The sequence below is a fragment of the Otolemur garnettii genome, unplaced genomic scaffold, assembly GCF_000181295.1.
Source record: "Otolemur garnettii isolate 467f Iridium unplaced genomic scaffold, OtoGar3 scaffold00053, whole genome shotgun sequence".
Classification (NCBI taxonomy): domain Eukaryota; kingdom Metazoa; phylum Chordata; class Mammalia; order Primates; family Galagidae; genus Otolemur; species Otolemur garnettii.
Window position 1 is genome coordinate 7895946 of NW_003852448.1, and position 16152 is coordinate 7912097.

The following is a 16152-nucleotide window of genomic DNA, read 5'->3' on the forward strand; positions in this document are numbered from 1 at the left end:
AGCCGAGCGGGAACCCAGCGCCCGCAGTCCAGTCTCGGCCCCGCCCGTGCTCAGCTTGGCCGCGGGGTGCGGGAACCACGGCCCGGTCAGGCCACCCAAAGCCTAGTGCTGGGCCGGGCCGGGCCGCCAGGGTGGGTGGGGGCCCGCCCGGCCCGCCCATGGGCTCAGGATGCCTGTGCGGAGGGGCCACGTCGCTCCGCAGAACACCTTCCTCGACACCATCATCCGCAAGTTTGAGGGCCAGAGTGAGTGGGGGAGGGGGCCAGTCGGGGAGGGGGCTTTAGGGGCGGGCCGAGCTCTACGGAGTGTGGATGGGGGGGCGTGCCCGGGCCGGGTGCGTCTCCTAGTGCGAATCAATGGGGGCTGGTGGGCCCCAGGCGCTGGCGGGGGTGGGGTGGGGGGGAAGCGAAGGGGCAAGTCTTGGTGCTGGAGGGCGGTAGTCATGGGGCCAAGGGGCTTCAGGCAGGAAGCTCAGGCTTTGGTATCGGAGAATGTGTGTGACACTCTTGAGTGTTCATGGAAGAGGGTCTGGGATGGGAGTGTGCAAGTGTTTCCAACTCTGGGTGCCTGTATGTGTATGGGGCTTTGTTTATGCAAGGACAAGAAAGTGTACGTGACCCAAACCTTGAGACTCTAAGAGTACATGACAATCGTTGTTAGTTTTTTTTTTGGAGAGGGTGTCTCACTTTGTTGTCCAGGCTGGTCTTGAACTCCTGGCCTCAATCAATCCTTCTGCCTCAGCATTCCAGAGTACTGGGATTATAGCATGAGCTACTATGCCCAGCCAGGGAGCTGATTTTGGCTGTGTTGTATGTGAGGGATGGAGAGCTAAGAATGTAGAGTCAGCACCTAATCGCTCTTGATTGTGTATGTGGTGTGCTGTCCATGAATTAGACGCTGCTTGGGCAGTGGGAAGTATCTTTGATAAGGCTTAAGATTGTGGGCCCTGTGGTGAGAGGCTGAAAGCTGGGCTCCTGTCGTGTCCCCCAACCCTCTTGTGGAGACTATAGCACTTCCAATGCTGGCCTAGTAGGGGAAGCTTCTAGAAGGGTCCCATGATAAGTAAATATGCTTGGTGTGGGCATTTGCACCCACCCTGCATTCATGTGCCTGACCTCAAGGCTGTATGTGCCACAGTGGGTGTGACTGCCAAGGTCTCTGGGAGTTGGGAGAGGGTGACATTCCTTGTCCATGACCCTGTGAGCACAGGACAATGTGTGCTTGTAACTGTAGTGGGGGTAGGGAGGACTCAGTTCGATGGGCAGTATTTGTTTGAAGCTGAGGAACAAGATGATCCTGAGGGGGTGGAGGCAGTGACATTGGTGGAAGACCTCGCCCTGGAGTTCTCCTTCCCACAAACTCAGGAGGCTGTGTAGGCACGGGGAAGAACCTGCACTGGATTGGGGGGGCTGCCTTCTAGCCCCACTTCTGCCACTGACTGCTGTTTGACCTTGCCTGCCCTCTCTAGGTCTTAGTTTCTCATCTAGGAGGAGGGGACAGGCCTTCTGTCCTAGTATTCCAGGATCTCAGTGGGGGTGTGGGGGTGGGGTGGGGCTGGCCTTCGAAGAAACTTGCACTGCTCTCCAGGCCTGGGAGTGAGGACCAGGAATGGTTTTGCTTCTGTGAAGCTGGGGTTGTGTGTGTGTGTGTGTGTGTGTACTCCAGACTGCCTTGGGCTCAGACAGAGATGGAGGGTGAGTGTGTGTGTGGGTGTCTTTTCATGTGACAGGAAGCCCTGATTCCTAGGGTTGATGGCTCCCTGGGAGGTTAAGGGGGTCTCAGGAACTGACCTAAAGATGACCCAACTTCAGAAAGTAACTTCTTGGAAGCCAAGGGAAGGAGGGTGGAGGAAGACAGGAGGAGGCCAGAGCCTGCCGGCTGGGGCCTGCCTCAGGGTACCCTAGCAGTAGCATGGGCCTTCTTGGTGGGATTGTCTAGAGCTATAGCTTCAGGGATGTGCCCATGGTGAAGGGGACAGAGACTGTTTCAATTGCTACAGAAAACTCTGGCATTAAAGGCCAAAGTGACCAGAAACTTCTGTTTATAAAAAGCTTTGTCCCCAGAGCATCACGGCTGGCATAAGCTGAGGCTGCCTGCCTGCTGCTCACCTGCCAGCCTGGCTCTCAGGGCCGATGCAGAGCCCAGGAACCAAGTCTAGTGGAAATGGAGCCACTGGGCTCTTTTCCTTGTTGGGGCCAAACTGAGGAAGGCCTCATATCCCTGGGGATGTTCCCCTTTCCTGGGTCTGTTTTCTAATAATTGGGCCATTATCCCAGGCCCACCCCAGGCTCCAGGTATTGCTGGGGTTTGGAGCTGCAGATCCCTTTGTCTTCTCCTTATGACCTTGAGCTTCTGTCTGTGACCCTTAGCTTATTTCTCTGCCTCTGCCAGACCAAGGTTCAAAAGCTGGCACTGGCAAGACTTGGGCATAGTGCTGAACTTCCCTTGAGCCTCAGTTTCATCTGTAAAACAAGGATAATGGCATCTACCTTATGGGGTTATCAGAGCATCAAATGCTCAATACTTCCTTTATTGTCTCTGGTGCAGACACTCCCAGCCCACCCACCCCCTAACCCCCCCGCCCTCAGCCTCCTAGGGAGTTCATAAGTTCCAGGAGCTACTGATCTGGTAGGATCCTAAGATACTTGGGAGAATGACTTCCTTGGGAGCCTTCGGGTAAGGAGTGGCTCAGGGAGCGCCCCCCTAGTCTGGAAAGCAGGGGTCTAGAGGATCTTGTGCAAAGGGAAGGCGGACAGCCATCTCTGGCTCTTCTCAGGCCCCCTCTCCAGGCCCACTGTTTATCCCTTCGGCGGCTGCTGACACGGGTTGCTGACACCCGCCCAGGCTGGCCTCGGCCCTGGGCGCGGAGGGGGCGGCGGACTCCTGGCAGTCTTCCAGAGGGAAACCACGCAGTCAGCCTGAGGGCCCAGGCGGGGGAGGGGGCGCGCCGAGACACCTGTGTTCGGGCACAGCTGCGTTCGCCCCCTGCTGGGGACCCGGGTCCCTGCTATGGTCCCTGCGTCGGGGAGTCCGCGGGCGGCTGTGAGTGCCAAGAGAACGTGGGGTTAGGGTTGGAAGCTCGGGAGGCAGGGGTCCCCGCTCACTTGCCCGCTCAACCCCACCCCCCAGGCCGCAAGTTCATCATCGCCAACGCTCGGGTGGAAAACTGTGCCGTCATCTACTGCAACGACGGGTTCTGCGAGCTGTGTGGCTACTCGCGGGCTGAGGTGATGCAGCGGCCTTGTACCTGCGACTTCCTGCACGGGCCGCGCACGCAGCGCCGCGCTGCAGCGCAGATCGCGCAGGCCCTGCTGGGCGCTGAAGAGCGCAAAGTGGAGATTGCCTTCTACCGGAAAGATGGTAGGCGCGGGCCGGGGCGGGGTCTCTAGGGGGCGTGGCACATTATAAGGGGCGGGGCCTAAAAGGACAGGGGTTAGGTTAGGAGGGGCTGTTGCCTGGTGCCAGGTGGGAAACGTGGTCTGACTCTTTGCACCTCACTCTGGTGAGATGGTTTTCCAGATGGCCAGGGGGCTGCTAGGCTGTGGGCCTGGCGCCACTGGTTCTTTCTTATCTGGATAGATGTGGGCACCTTGAACAAGGTGGTCTAGAGTCAGGTCAGGCAGGTATGTTTGTGGATGGAGTTAATAGGTTAGAATGGCAGCTGGGTGCTGACCTCTGGCCACAGGCAGGCTATCCTAGGGCAGTGACCGCTCTGAGAAGATGTTCTCTGCCTTCCCTCTCCTGCCTCCTTTTTCTTCAGCACTTCAGTGGCACCTGGAGAAGGTGTATGCCTTTCCCAGCACCTCAGTTCCCTTTGTCTCATCTGTTGAGCACCCCACCCCACCACTCCCTCCTGTGCCAGGTGTCTCTGCTCAGCCACTGCCTCCCAGCCCTGCTGGGCTTCCGGAGAGTGGTGAGTGGATAAACAGAGCCTGAGGTGGGGCTGCTCCCACACCACAGCTGCCCTGTTGGGGTGGGAGGGCAGTGCAGCTGGTCTGGGGCCTGCAGGCATCATAGGGCTTCGAGGATGCTCCAGGGCACTCCAGGAGGTGAGGTTGGACTGCCCAGACCCTGCTACTTACTAGTGTATGTCCAATAAGCATTTAAACTGAGCCCCTGAGAGCAGTGCCAGACTGTTAGAGATAAAGCAGTCTGTAGGATTGACAAGGTTTCTGCCCTCTGGGAGCTTGTCTGTTGCATGAAGAGAACACACTCTGCGTCCTGCCGGGAGCCAGCCAGCAAGGCCCATGCTCCATGCTCCACCAGTGTGTACTCAGGGGTGGTGGAGACTGCCCTGTGAACTGTATTCTCCATAGCCCTGCTTGTGTAGGGTGCAGTCTGTGGCATCAGTGGATGGCACTGGAGTGGTATGGGCCCTGTGGAAAAGTTTGTTCACAGCAGTCAGGGCTGTAGCTGACAGGAGGCCAGGGCCCTGAAGACAGTGTGTGGTTTCTAGTGGCTGGACCCTGGGCTCAGTATTGCTCCTACTTTATCTCATGCAGTCTGCACAGTAATCCTGAGAGGTAGACACTATTTTTATCTCCATTGTAGGGATAAGGAAACTGAAGTTCAGAGAAATTAAACAACTTCCCCACAGTCACACAGGTAGAAAGTGATAGAGCTGAGAATAGAGCCCAAGATTGTTTGACTAGACCCTTATCTGCTCTGGTCTGCTGTCATATATTGAAAATGAAGCCAAAGAGCCACAGGGCTATCTATAAGGTGTACATTATTTTATGTGAAGTTTTGTTTCAAAAATTTTGCAAACCACTGGTTTGATGAAAAGAATATGCATCCATAAGTCCCGGTTCATGTCTAACACTGGAAATTCCATGTGATTGGACAAGATGGCTGACTTCCTGTGGTTGTTTCCACTTCTGGGATAATGTGGCTCACTGAGACATTCACAAGGATGCTGAGCTCTCTAGAAAGTGCCCACAGCAGGCCTTACTCTGCACACTGTGCTAGTCACACTGTGGGTATCACTTGTGCTGAGGGATTTGGCCCCTTGGTAGCTGTGGTCTGAATGTTTCTGTCTTTGGCTGTAGTATGTGTGGGGTCCTCCAAGGTGGAGCTGTCTGTCTCTCCTGGTCTAGGCTGGCTGCTTCAGGAGAGGACAGAGAGAGGACTCCTGCAGAGGAGCTATTGTGGAATCTTGGTGACCTTGAGAATCACCTAATCCAGCCCACTCAAGTTACAGATGGAGGAACTGAGAAGCAGAGGTCTGATTACCAGTGGATCAGTGGAGGGAGTGAGACTAGAACCCAGGGCCTCCACAAGTTCAGACTCTTTTCCTTCTCTAAGTTACAACTCCAAATGGGGCTGTAACCCAGAAAACCTTATGCCTGCCATCTTTACCTGCTCCCTGCTCTGCTCTCACCTAGTTTCACTGGGGCTCAAGGATCTCCTATTGGCCAACAGGCTGGCCTTTGCCCTTGGCCCCCTAGGAGCCCACTTATCCTGGCACTCTAGGCCTGTGATGATATGGACAGAGTTCCTCAGTCTCCTCTTCCTCTGCCTTGAAACACTCAGTCCCTCCTGTGCTCCCTGGGCCCTGGCCTGGGCTGCATGCGTGTGTGTGCCCGCATATGGGTGTGTGAACTTGCATAGGGGCCAAGTAGAAAGGTGGAGATGAGGAATGCCAGTGTCACCTCTAGTTCTGTCCAGGCCTTTCTCAGGGTCTTTTCCTGGGCCAGCCCCGGGGAGGGGGAGCTAGGCAGGAGGCGGGGCCTTCCACTGGCAGGCGCCGCTGTGGACAGCTGTGCTGTGTCGGTGCCTCCAGCCTAGCTCTGTGCAGTGTCAGGGCCTGGAGCCAGACAGCCCCATTATTTAGTTGCTAGAACTGCTGGGAGGTGGGGAGGCTAGACTGGGGGAGTGTGGGCTGGAGGGAGAGACGTGGGGTGTCCGGGGCTCACTGGCTCTGTGCCAAATCCCCTTACCATCAGGCCCAGGCTTAAGATGGAATTGGGAGTAGAGCCCAGTAGTATGGGGCTGGCTGGCAGTGACACCCCTGCAGGGCCCTGGGAGGCACTCTGGGCAGCAGGTGCTGGCTTGAGTACACACCTGTGCTCCCACATTGCCACGCAGGGAGTCTGTGGCTCCTAATAGCCCTTACAGAGGCCCCCTCTCTGTCTCCAATGTCTCTCTGCTCTTTGTTTCCATCGCTGCTCCCTTCCTCCCAGTGGCTACTCAGTCAGCCTGTGCCAGGCCTCCCGTCCTCCCGGCATCTCTCCCACTCCCCACATCTCCAGCCTCCCAGCCTTTGTTGCTGCCTGCCTGGATGGTGACTTTGTCACTCCCGGCCTGCATAGTGACTCTCTGTGCCCTTGCTCTTTCTTTTTTCCTGCATCTGCCTCTCTTCTTCCTTACTTCAGTGCCCCTGAGCCTTCCTCCTGTGTCCCTTGCCCCTCTGAGCCTCTATCTTTGGGGCTGTCTGGCTCCCTATACCTCTGATTGTCCTGCCCTGGCTCCATGTCCCTGTATCCCCAGGAGCCTGTGCGTGGGTAGGGATGGGGGTGTCTCTGGAGAAGAGTCTATCGGCTTCTCCACTCCAGCTGCAGGCTGGTTGCCATGGTAACAGGGTCATAGGGCCCCCACTGTAACAGCTGATGCTGCGGCTGGGGGAGGGGTAGGGACCTGCTGTCCAAGCCTGCTCCCCAGTGCACTGTGCCCCTAAGGCCCCAAAAGTGGCCCATACCCCCTAGGCTATGGACTCAAACCCAGCCTCCCAGGTGCTCCTGCAGGCACTGCTGGTGCCAGCATCACTCCTCTGGGCCTTCTGCCCATCCCTCCCTGTCCCCTTAAATCAGAATCCCTGCCCTGTTGCCGCCACATCCCTCCTTCCTCATGGGTGACCCCCCCCTATCTCAGACACCCTCTTCCCCATTCTGTCATGTCCCCAGGGCCTCCCAATCAGTCTGGGCTGGTGACAAAAGAAGCTTTTCCTGGAAATGGGAAGCCTTAAGCTTAGGAAGACGGTGAGACAGAGGTTGGTGCCTAGGTGGGTTTTGTCTCCTTGAGATGGGAAGCAGAACAGCGTGGTCCCAGGAGCAACTGAGCTTAGACACAGGAGCACTTTTCCCATGGGGCTGAAGCTGTGAGGGGGGGCTCCCTTGATTTCAGGGGCAGGGATGTTGCTATTCTTCTGGCCAGGGCCCAGTATAGCATGGAGATAGGGCCAGGTGAGAGCATCCTGAGGCTGCCAGGTGTAGGCACGGGAGTCTGAAGGGCCATCTAGGCCTTGCCTCTGGACAGCTGCCTTTTCCCTTGCAATGTTTTCCTTCTGAGGTTCCCCTTCCCTGGCTAGGTCAGAGGCTACTAGAGGCTTGTGGGAGCTTGTGGGCATCATCCCTGAGCTGGGGCTGGCTGCCCTTGTCTGCTGGGGACACCTCCCATCCAGGTCCACCCCAGGGGGAGGCAGACATAACTGGATTGAAGGGTATTGGCTACTACTTGGCCCACCTCTGGGTCTGGAGAGTGTCGGGAGGGTGGCTCCTCCGTGTTGTGTCTTCCGTAGCCCCCGAGAGGAGCTATGTAAATATTTGTGCAGAGCTGTCTGGGATGGGAGCAGAGTTTGATGGTGGCCTTGGGCTCTGGGGAAAGGGGGTGTGGGGAAGCAGGAGGGCCAGCTGCAGGGTGTGAGATGGGGTAAGCCTGGGCCTCTTTTCCACCCAGAGGTGGCTTCTTGTGTGGTGTGATTTGAGAGGGTCCCAGAAAGCCCTTTTATGCTTAGACGTTTCCCCCACGGGTGCCTGGAATGTCTCCCTTAGAGAACTTTACATGGGTTGAGAATCATCCTTTTTCTTTAAAAACACATTGTCTCTCATTGCGCCCCTCCTCATTCTCCCTGTATTATGAGAGATTTTAACAAAACTTCCCTCTGGGAGGAGGGTAAGAGAAGAGGGGATGGGGAGAGGGGACACCTGGGGGAGCAGTACTGGCAAGGTCTGTGAAGATGCTGCTAACTGTGATTGGCCTCACATGAACCCCTCTCCTTTTTGGTTGCTTGTCCACAAAACTAGAGGACCTTCAGGGCCTGACAGGGTCTTCCTCTGCCTTGGTCATGGTTCTAAGTGAGGCTGCTATGTCCAGCTTCCTCTCAAGGTTGGAAGCTCCATGAGGGCAGCAAAGCAACCTGTCTGCTTTGTTCTCTATTGTAGCTACTTGCCTGGTGGATGGTGGGAGCTCAGCACATATTTGCTGAGTGAATGAATGAATGAAGCGGGCAGTATGCTGTGTTGCAGAAGCCTTTCCTGAGAGTTAGGTGACCTGGAGGCAATTTCCAGCGTGGTTCCAGTCCTGCTGGGTGATCTTGGGCAAATCACTTCCCATCTCTGGGCTTCAGGGTCCTATTATGCAAAAAGCCTTAGAAAAGTAGACTATCATGGCTGGGAGAGGTTGTAAAGGATGGGGAGGCTGTCAGGGCCAAAGGAAGGTGGGACCAGAGAGAGGTGACCTGAGGTGATGTCAGAGGTCCCCCACCCCTGCCACAGGTAGGGGACATTGTGGGTGCAGGGAAGGTATCTGCAGGCTCATAGCCTCCACACCCTTAGAGGTAGACTGAGGAAGTCTGGGTGGGGGAGCAAAGTCTTACAGCTGCTGAAGAGCTGGTGGGGGTGATGGCAGCTGCCCAGCACACACATAGTACACTTGTACCGTGTCTACTTTACAGATTATGAGCTGGGGGTGTGCCCTCATGGCCCTCTGGAAGGTAGGATTAACTCTGTCACTTTACAAGAGGGAAACTCTTGCTTAGAAAGGCTAAGGAACTTGCCCAAGTTCACCCAGCTGGCAGGTACCTGAGTGGGAACTCGAGCCTAGCTGTTCTTTCCAACCCTGAGCCCTGCCAAGTTCGGAATGCCACCTCACAGGCTGCATGCCTCTGGGCATGCTGGGCTCAGGGCTCAGGAAACTTGGATTTTAGGTTGGGTCTGGGAGTCTCAATTTCTCCTATGCTCATTTGGATCACAGCACCTGTCCCCCATGTGCTGTGAGGGACAAGGGTGTTCCTGGAATAAGATGACAGACATCTATAGCAAAGCATGTGGTGGCAGGGCTCATTCTGCTTGCTATTAAGCAAGGCTTCATTCCCTGGCTATATAGGTCCTGGTCAGAGCTGTTGTGACTGTGGGAAGTGAGCCTGATCCTGGCCTCAGCACTCCTGTTTCTATGATGTCCCCGTCCCACCCTATCTCGTGCTCAGCACCCCGCCTGTCTGTCCCCTTCCCTCCCTAGGCTTCTGCTGGCTCCAGCTCCTGCCTCTCCCCACGTAATTACAACTACAGCATTGTGTTGTTGTTTTTTCCCTTTCTTTCAGTTTATTTTTTCCTTTTCCCTTTATCTCACTCTCTAGTCTCATTACCCTCCCCACAGGCAATGGTTCAAATGTTCTTGCTGTGAATGTGTTGCTTGCATATGTTCTTGCAAATGTGTATTTTGTCTGGAAATATGCATATAGATTTAATTTATGTAAATGATATTGTGCTATATGTTGTACTTTGGCACTCACTTTTCTTACTCATGAGTACGCGTTAAGACCAGCGGGGCTGCTGTTTGGTGCCTGGTCTGTACCTCTATGTTCTGTGCTGTGCACCTACCATGCTGTACCTGCCCACTCTCCTGGGGTGACCACACTTTGTCTCTGACTCCCTGCCACCATAAATGATGCTACATGAACATCCTCAGGGATGGTCCCTTCCTGATGTGTGTGATGATGTCTGTGGAATGCATGCCAAAAAGTGGAATTACTGGGTTGCAGGATATGTAGATACTCAACTCAGTACTGCCAGATTGTAAACTCTGATGGCCATAGCCAACAGTGGCTTCATAAACAGAGCATGACATTCTTATACCTCCATGTCTCTGCTACACTTGACGTTATCTGCCTTTCTAATTTTTGCCAAAGTGGTTTGGTGACTGATTTCTTGTTGCTTTAATTTGCATTTTCCTGATTTCTTTCCATCCTTTTTTCCTTCTTTCTTTCTTCCCTCCCTCCCTTCCCTCTTTTCTTCCTCCCTTCTATTTCCCTCCCTTCCTTTTGGCAGAGTTTTGCTCTGTTGCTTGGGCTAGAGTGCAGTGATATCACCATAGCTCACAGCAACCTCAAACTCTTGTGCTCAAGTGGTCCTCTTGCTTCAGCCTCCCACCTATCTGGGAGCCACTACACCCAGCTAATTTTTTATTTTTGTAGAAATGGGGTCTGGATATTGCCTAGGCTGGTCTCAAACTCCTGGCCTCAAGTGATCCTCCTGCCTCAGCCTCTCAAAGTGCTAGGATTACAGGTGTGAGCCACCTTGCCCACCCTCATTTCTTTGATTTCTATTGAGTCTTAATGTCTGTTAGGCTTGATAGCCTTTCGGATTTACTTTCCTGTGCATTGCCTGTTTCCATCCTTTGTTCAGTTTTCTTTTGTAGTTGCTGCCTTTGTTCTTATTGATTTGCAGGAGTTGCTTGTACAGTCTAGAAATACAAATGCATATGTTTAAATATTCAGTATATCCCAGGTTAATTCCTTGCTGAACTGTAATATTACCAATATCTTCTCCCATTCACTCTCCAATTTATCCAACAAAGATAAACATTTTAATACAAATTCATTGATCTTTAGCTTTGTTTGTGCTTTTGCAGTTTTGTTGAAGACGTTTGTCCCATCTTGAGGCTGCAAAGGTCTACGTTTTCATCTGTTAACTTAATTCTTTTACCTTTGTGAGTTGGATCTTTAATCCATCCTGAGCCTACCTCGTATGTGGTGTCAAGTAGGGATCAAGTTTTATTTTTTCCATGCAATGAGCCAACTTTCCTAACATATCTAGTAAACAGTCTGTTCTTTTCCATTGATTTGTGGGACTACCTTTATCAGGGGTTAATTTCCCACAGAGCCAAACCTCTATTCTGTTCCAAATATTTGTCTGCTCTTACATCAAAGTTACATTAAAAATCCGTATAATGTTCAGTATGTCTTAGTATCTTTTTCTTCTTCTTTTTAAAGGTTGGCGTAACTATTTGTGGTTCTTTTTTTATAACTTTAGGGGAAGTGTATTGAGTTCCTGGAAAAAAAAATACCCACTAAAATCTTGATTGGAATTAGATTGGTTTTATCAATTTATCTGAGGAGAATTGATAATCTTTATAATATTTGTCCCAATCAAGAGCCTAGACTCTTTCTCCATTTACTACATCATTTCTATATCCTTTATTAGTTTAAAGTTCTGTTTTGTTTTGTTTTTCCTATAGTGGTCTTGTGGATTCTTGGTCAATTCCTAGATACTTTGTATTAATGGTTTCATTGCTATTCTAAAAGATATCTCATTTTTCACTATTTTTCTAATTGCTTTGTTGCTGGACTAGAGCAAAACTATATATTTTTTTGTGGGCTAATCTTGTATCTGGCAACCTTGTTGAACTCTCTTGTTCTAATTGTTTATTTGCTGATTTTTTTTTCACTCTCTCTAGGGAGATAACCTTATCATCTGCAAATAATACCAATTTTTTTTCTGTTTATATTTGGGTCATTGTCATGTGTTTTGAGCTCAAATGTCCCATTTGACTTTTCAGGGGGTTCTCATTGGCACTTGCATTTGCTTGTTGGTCCTTCCCAGTGTCCTCTGGGTATGTGAGTCAGGGACGAATGATAACTCTTGGTTTAAGCAGTGACCCATGGCAGAGCTGGAATTGGGACAGGGCTTTATCAGGGTTTCCCAGGCTCTCTGGGGGTATGCTGGGAGCCAAGATAGAATATAGTTCCAGAAGCTTCCAGGGCACTAGAGGAGGGTAGAGACCCCTAGATTATCTCTTGGGGACAGTGGCAACTCTGCCTTCTCTGCCCCATGGCAGGCTGGGTGTGGGCTCCTAGTGAAGGGAGCTGAGGGGCTCAGGAATATCACACCTACTGCAGCTCCTGCTTTCTTTTGCCCTTCCCTCAGCTCCCTAGAAGGTCAGTCTCTGTGTTTCTAGATAATTGGTAACCAGATTGAATATTGCTTTGGTGACAGACACCTAAATCCCCATAGTGGCTCAGTCTTTGCCCAGGGTCAGGATGGAGGGCAACAGAGGTTTGAAGTGGGCAACTTCTGCTGCAAAGGGGTGGTGTGTGTTCCTGGATCTGGAAGGGAGGTGAGAGGTGGGGCTGTGTCCTGTCTATACCTGCCGTGACTGCAGGTTATTACTCCCGAGTCTGCCATCAGTCTTGCAGCTGCCTGCCTCCCTCACCAGAGGAAGGATGCTCACTCAGCCTAGAAGCCAGCATGCAATTGTCTCCGGTAGGAGGAGTGTTGTTTTATTTTTTTGTTTTTATTTTTGAGAGAGAGTCTCACTTTGTCACCCTCAGTAGAGTTCTATGGCATGACAGCTCACAGCAACGTCAAACTCTTGGGCTCAAACGACTTTCTTGCCTCAGCCTCCCAAGTAGCTAGGACTACAGGCACCCACCACAATGCCCTGCTATTTTTTTGTTGCAGTTGTCATTGTTGTTTAGCTGGCCTGGGGTGGGTTTGAACCTGCCAGCTTCAGTGCATGTGGCTGGTGCCATAACCACTGTGCTACAGGTGCCGAGCCAGGGGTGTTGTTTTAGAAGAGTTCTCAGAGAGAAGCATCCATGAGGGCCAGATGGAATAGTCAAGAAAGCCTTTGTTGAAGGGGCCCTAGAAGAACAGGAGGAGTTGGAAGTCAGCAGGTAGGGGTGGTGGGCTGCAGGGCCAGCAGCTTACACAGACCTCGGCATGTCCACTCAGCACTGTGGAGAGTGGCTTCCCACATCACTGTGCCCAGTTTCACTTTCCCAGGGCTTCTCAGCAGGTGGGTAGGGGTGGGACTCCTAGCATATGCAGGATGAGGGTATGGCCCATAGAGGCTGCATGGCACCCAGCAGACAGGTGGCAGAGCTAGGAAGAGCTCTTCTAGGTAGAGCTCTCTCTTGAGTCCACTGCAGTAGTCTAGGGCAAAGGTGGCTCAGGCATGCCACATGTTGGGGGTTTGGGTGGGGGCCTAGGTGACACCTGAGGCCCTATATATGGCCTCATAGATTGCTGAGTGGGTCTCAGGCTAGAAGGGCTGGGGGAGGAGTCTGTCTAGAGATGCTGCTTTGGTTGGAGCTGGGGTCTGGCTTATGTTTCTCAGCCCTGCCCTGCAGTGTTTCCTGAGACTCTGCATTTCTCAGCTCCTGGAGTTAGGAGTGTGGGACTGGTCTCTTTCTCTCTTCCCCTCTCTCGTTCTTTTTCTTTCCTACATACACACTCACTCATTCACCAGCTGGCCGCTCAGGCTCCCCCACTCTGTCCCCAGGGCCTTCAATGTCCCTCACTTTCTCTAAGCCCCAGGCTGCCCATGAGAGCTGTGTTAGCGACACGGTGGCCCCCGGCCAGGAGCAGCTCCCGCTGCATCTTCCTGTCGCCGCCACCAGGCTAAATATAACCTGACACTGCACAGCCCTGGGCTGCTGCTCTGGAGACAGCCTCTCTGCCTGGGGGCGGACAGGCCGACTGCAGCCCCAGCCTCCTGCCCTCCGAGTGACTTTGGGCTGGTCCGGGCCACAGCTCCTCTTGTTCAGAGTGAGGTGGGAAGGCAACCAGGGTGAGCATGACTGCCTCCCTGAGGTCACCTTCCCTGCAGGGACCCAGCTCCCCACCTCATTTGAGCTCTGGATGCTTCCACAAGGCCATCTGTCATCTCATCTGGCACCCAGGGCAGGAATCACTTATCTCTGCAGTACCCACAGGGAGTCTGAAGCTCAGAGAAGTGGGTGACCTACCCCCAGCAATAGCAAATGCCAGGCAGAGCAAGAGCCCATGGTTGCCAGCTGGGCAGAGCAGTGCAGAGCCGGCCTCTTCACCTGTCTGACGGATGCTCTTCCTTGGTCTTGCCCTGTGCACTGAATGGGGCCCTGTTGAATACTTGGCCCATGGGGGGGCCAACACCAGGCCTGTACTGTATATAGGTCACATGGGCACAAATGCTCACAGGCCTTCATGTGTTCAATGATTTTCGTGGGGTGATGCAGGTTAGGGTTAGTGAAGAAGCCTCAGTGACACCTGGTTTGCAGATGGTCACATAGAGACTATGATTTGAGGAACTTGCCCAAGGCCACTCAGGGTCATCTGGAGCCTCCTACTGCCTGGTACTTCTGTGAGAGATAGGGTCCACCCTGCTATGTGGTGGTTCCTGCCTGGGGCTGGTTCCTGCCTGGGGCTTGGCCTAGGCTAGTGCTGTCTAGGGGTAGGAAATTGGATTTGGGACAGTGGGTAGAGCCCCTGACCTTTGAGTGGGTTGTGATGCTGGGCAGGGATAGTAATGCTCCATGCCCTGTGGACTGCTGAGTATGGGTTGTCAATAAAGGAAAGTAAGCTAGGTGCTGTGTTCTGATAAATGACAGAGACCTTCTCTTGGGCCAGGATGTGCTGTACCTGCTGCACCTGGAATGTGTTCAGGCTTAGTTCTGCCCTGCTCCTCACTAACCCTCCTCAGCCCTCCTCAGTGCCCTGCAGTACACTGGCTGGCGAAAGGCATACCTTCCCTTCCTTTGTCTCCATTCCCAGATGGGCTGGGAGGTAGGCCTGGGTTGGACAGGGACAGCTGCCTGACCCAAAGCCAGGTCTCTTCAGCTGGGGTGGGGGCAGGGCAGGGCAGGTAGGGTAGGCCCTAGGGGCTCTGCATTCTAAGAACTCACACCCCTGTCTGCCTCTCTTCTCCAGTATATGAGGACCTCCTTGAGCCAGGCTCTGAGTGGCACATGTATTATGTCCTTCCATTTCAGCCTTGTGGGGTGGGCATGCTCCCCCTGCCTTGCAGATGAATGTCCACCCCCACCCTCCGCCTACTGGTCCAAAGTCATTCTAACGCAATACAGAGAGGCCACCTGACTCCACAGCTCATGCCCCCTCCCTTGAGACTGAGAATCCTACAAATCCTACCCCCTGCTGCCTGGCCAGTCTGTCCCGGCCCGCTCCTTCCTGGAGCTCCCGGCACTGGCTCAGGAGTGTGGGATGTGCCTGCCACAGAGTGGCTCTCCGCGGTACTGCAGCCATAGTACTGGGTGCTGGGCCTTTCCCAAGGCCAGCCTCTGCCAGGGAAGCCAGGAGGAAGTGGGGTAAAGGGATGGTCTGGGTGGTCTAGGGGTAGGTGGGAACTGAGGTAAGTGTGTGCTAGGGACAGCCCAGATGCTAGCTTTTAAGGTGTCTCCTCTTTAGGGAAGTTGAGTGGGAGTCACAGCCCCAAACCCCTGCAAGCTGCTTTTTGCTTTACACTGCTGTCCTAGTCCTACCCCTGGTCTGGCTGTCCTTTCCTTGCCCTAAGGGATCCCCGCTGCCTATAATCCAAGCCAATAGTGGGATGGGGTCTGGCTGGCAGGTCTGAGGAGCTATGGGGCCGATCTGGCAGGTGCTAGAGAGCAGTGCCTCAGAGAGCCTGGACCCATGTGGAACTGCAGCATTTCTTCCTTCTATGTCTCTGTGACACTAGCTGGGCCACGTACCCACAGCCATCAGGCAGGGCTCTAGCTTACATTTTTGGAATAACCAGGCCTTTGACAGGATTATTTGAAAGGAAAGATTTCTTAAATGTTGACAAAGGGAGAGGCCAAGGGGACTCATGTATGAGTGTGTGTTTAGGCGTGAGAAGCAGGCCTGTGCTGCTGCCACCTGGGTGGAGGATTTTGAGATGCTAGGGTCCTGGGGTGGCAATTTGAGGTGTCAGGGTCCTGGGCTGGGTGCGCTTCAGAATGCAGTTGCGGCTTGTCTTGGTAAGTGGCTTGAATTGAAGTGGGGAGGGGTCCTGAGGGCTCAAGCTCAGAATTTCTGGGGCCCTGTATTGGGGATAAAGTCCCCAAGCCATCCTTGGGTTTGAGATCATCTTGGTTCCAGACTCTAGACTTCTCTGAGACAAGTTTCTTGATGAGGAATGAGGTGCGAGAGCCTGGATCCCTGGGGTCCTGGGGGTGGGTGCCTGGGTCTCTGGGGCTCAGGTTTCCTGTCTCTGGCCTCTCCTTAATCTTGTGAGGCTAGTCCCTATTCAGGCCTCTGCCGGCCATCACCATATTAGGGCATAAACTCCAGGCAGGCTGTCTGGGTGCCAAATGGTCTCCAGCTGGGCCCGGCCCCCTGCAGTTCCTGACACCATGGCTGTGTGTCAGAGGCTGGAGGTCAGGGGACAAGAACAGCTGCT

The 16152-nt window shown here is 53.4% G+C and overlaps 1 protein-coding gene across 1 annotated transcript in view; it reads left to right on the forward strand.

The window, feature by feature from the left end:
• The window catches only part of KCNH2 (potassium voltage-gated channel subfamily H member 2), a 32493-nt gene continuing 16341 nt past the window's right edge, over positions 1-16152 (forward strand). Inside the window, exons 1-2 of the mRNA XM_003792057.1 lie at positions 1-245; positions 3130-3360. Coding sequence (XP_003792105.1) covers positions 170-245; positions 3130-3360 — 307 coding nt within the window. The 5' untranslated portion in view covers positions 1-169. The remainder of the gene's footprint in view (positions 246-3129; positions 3361-16152) is intronic.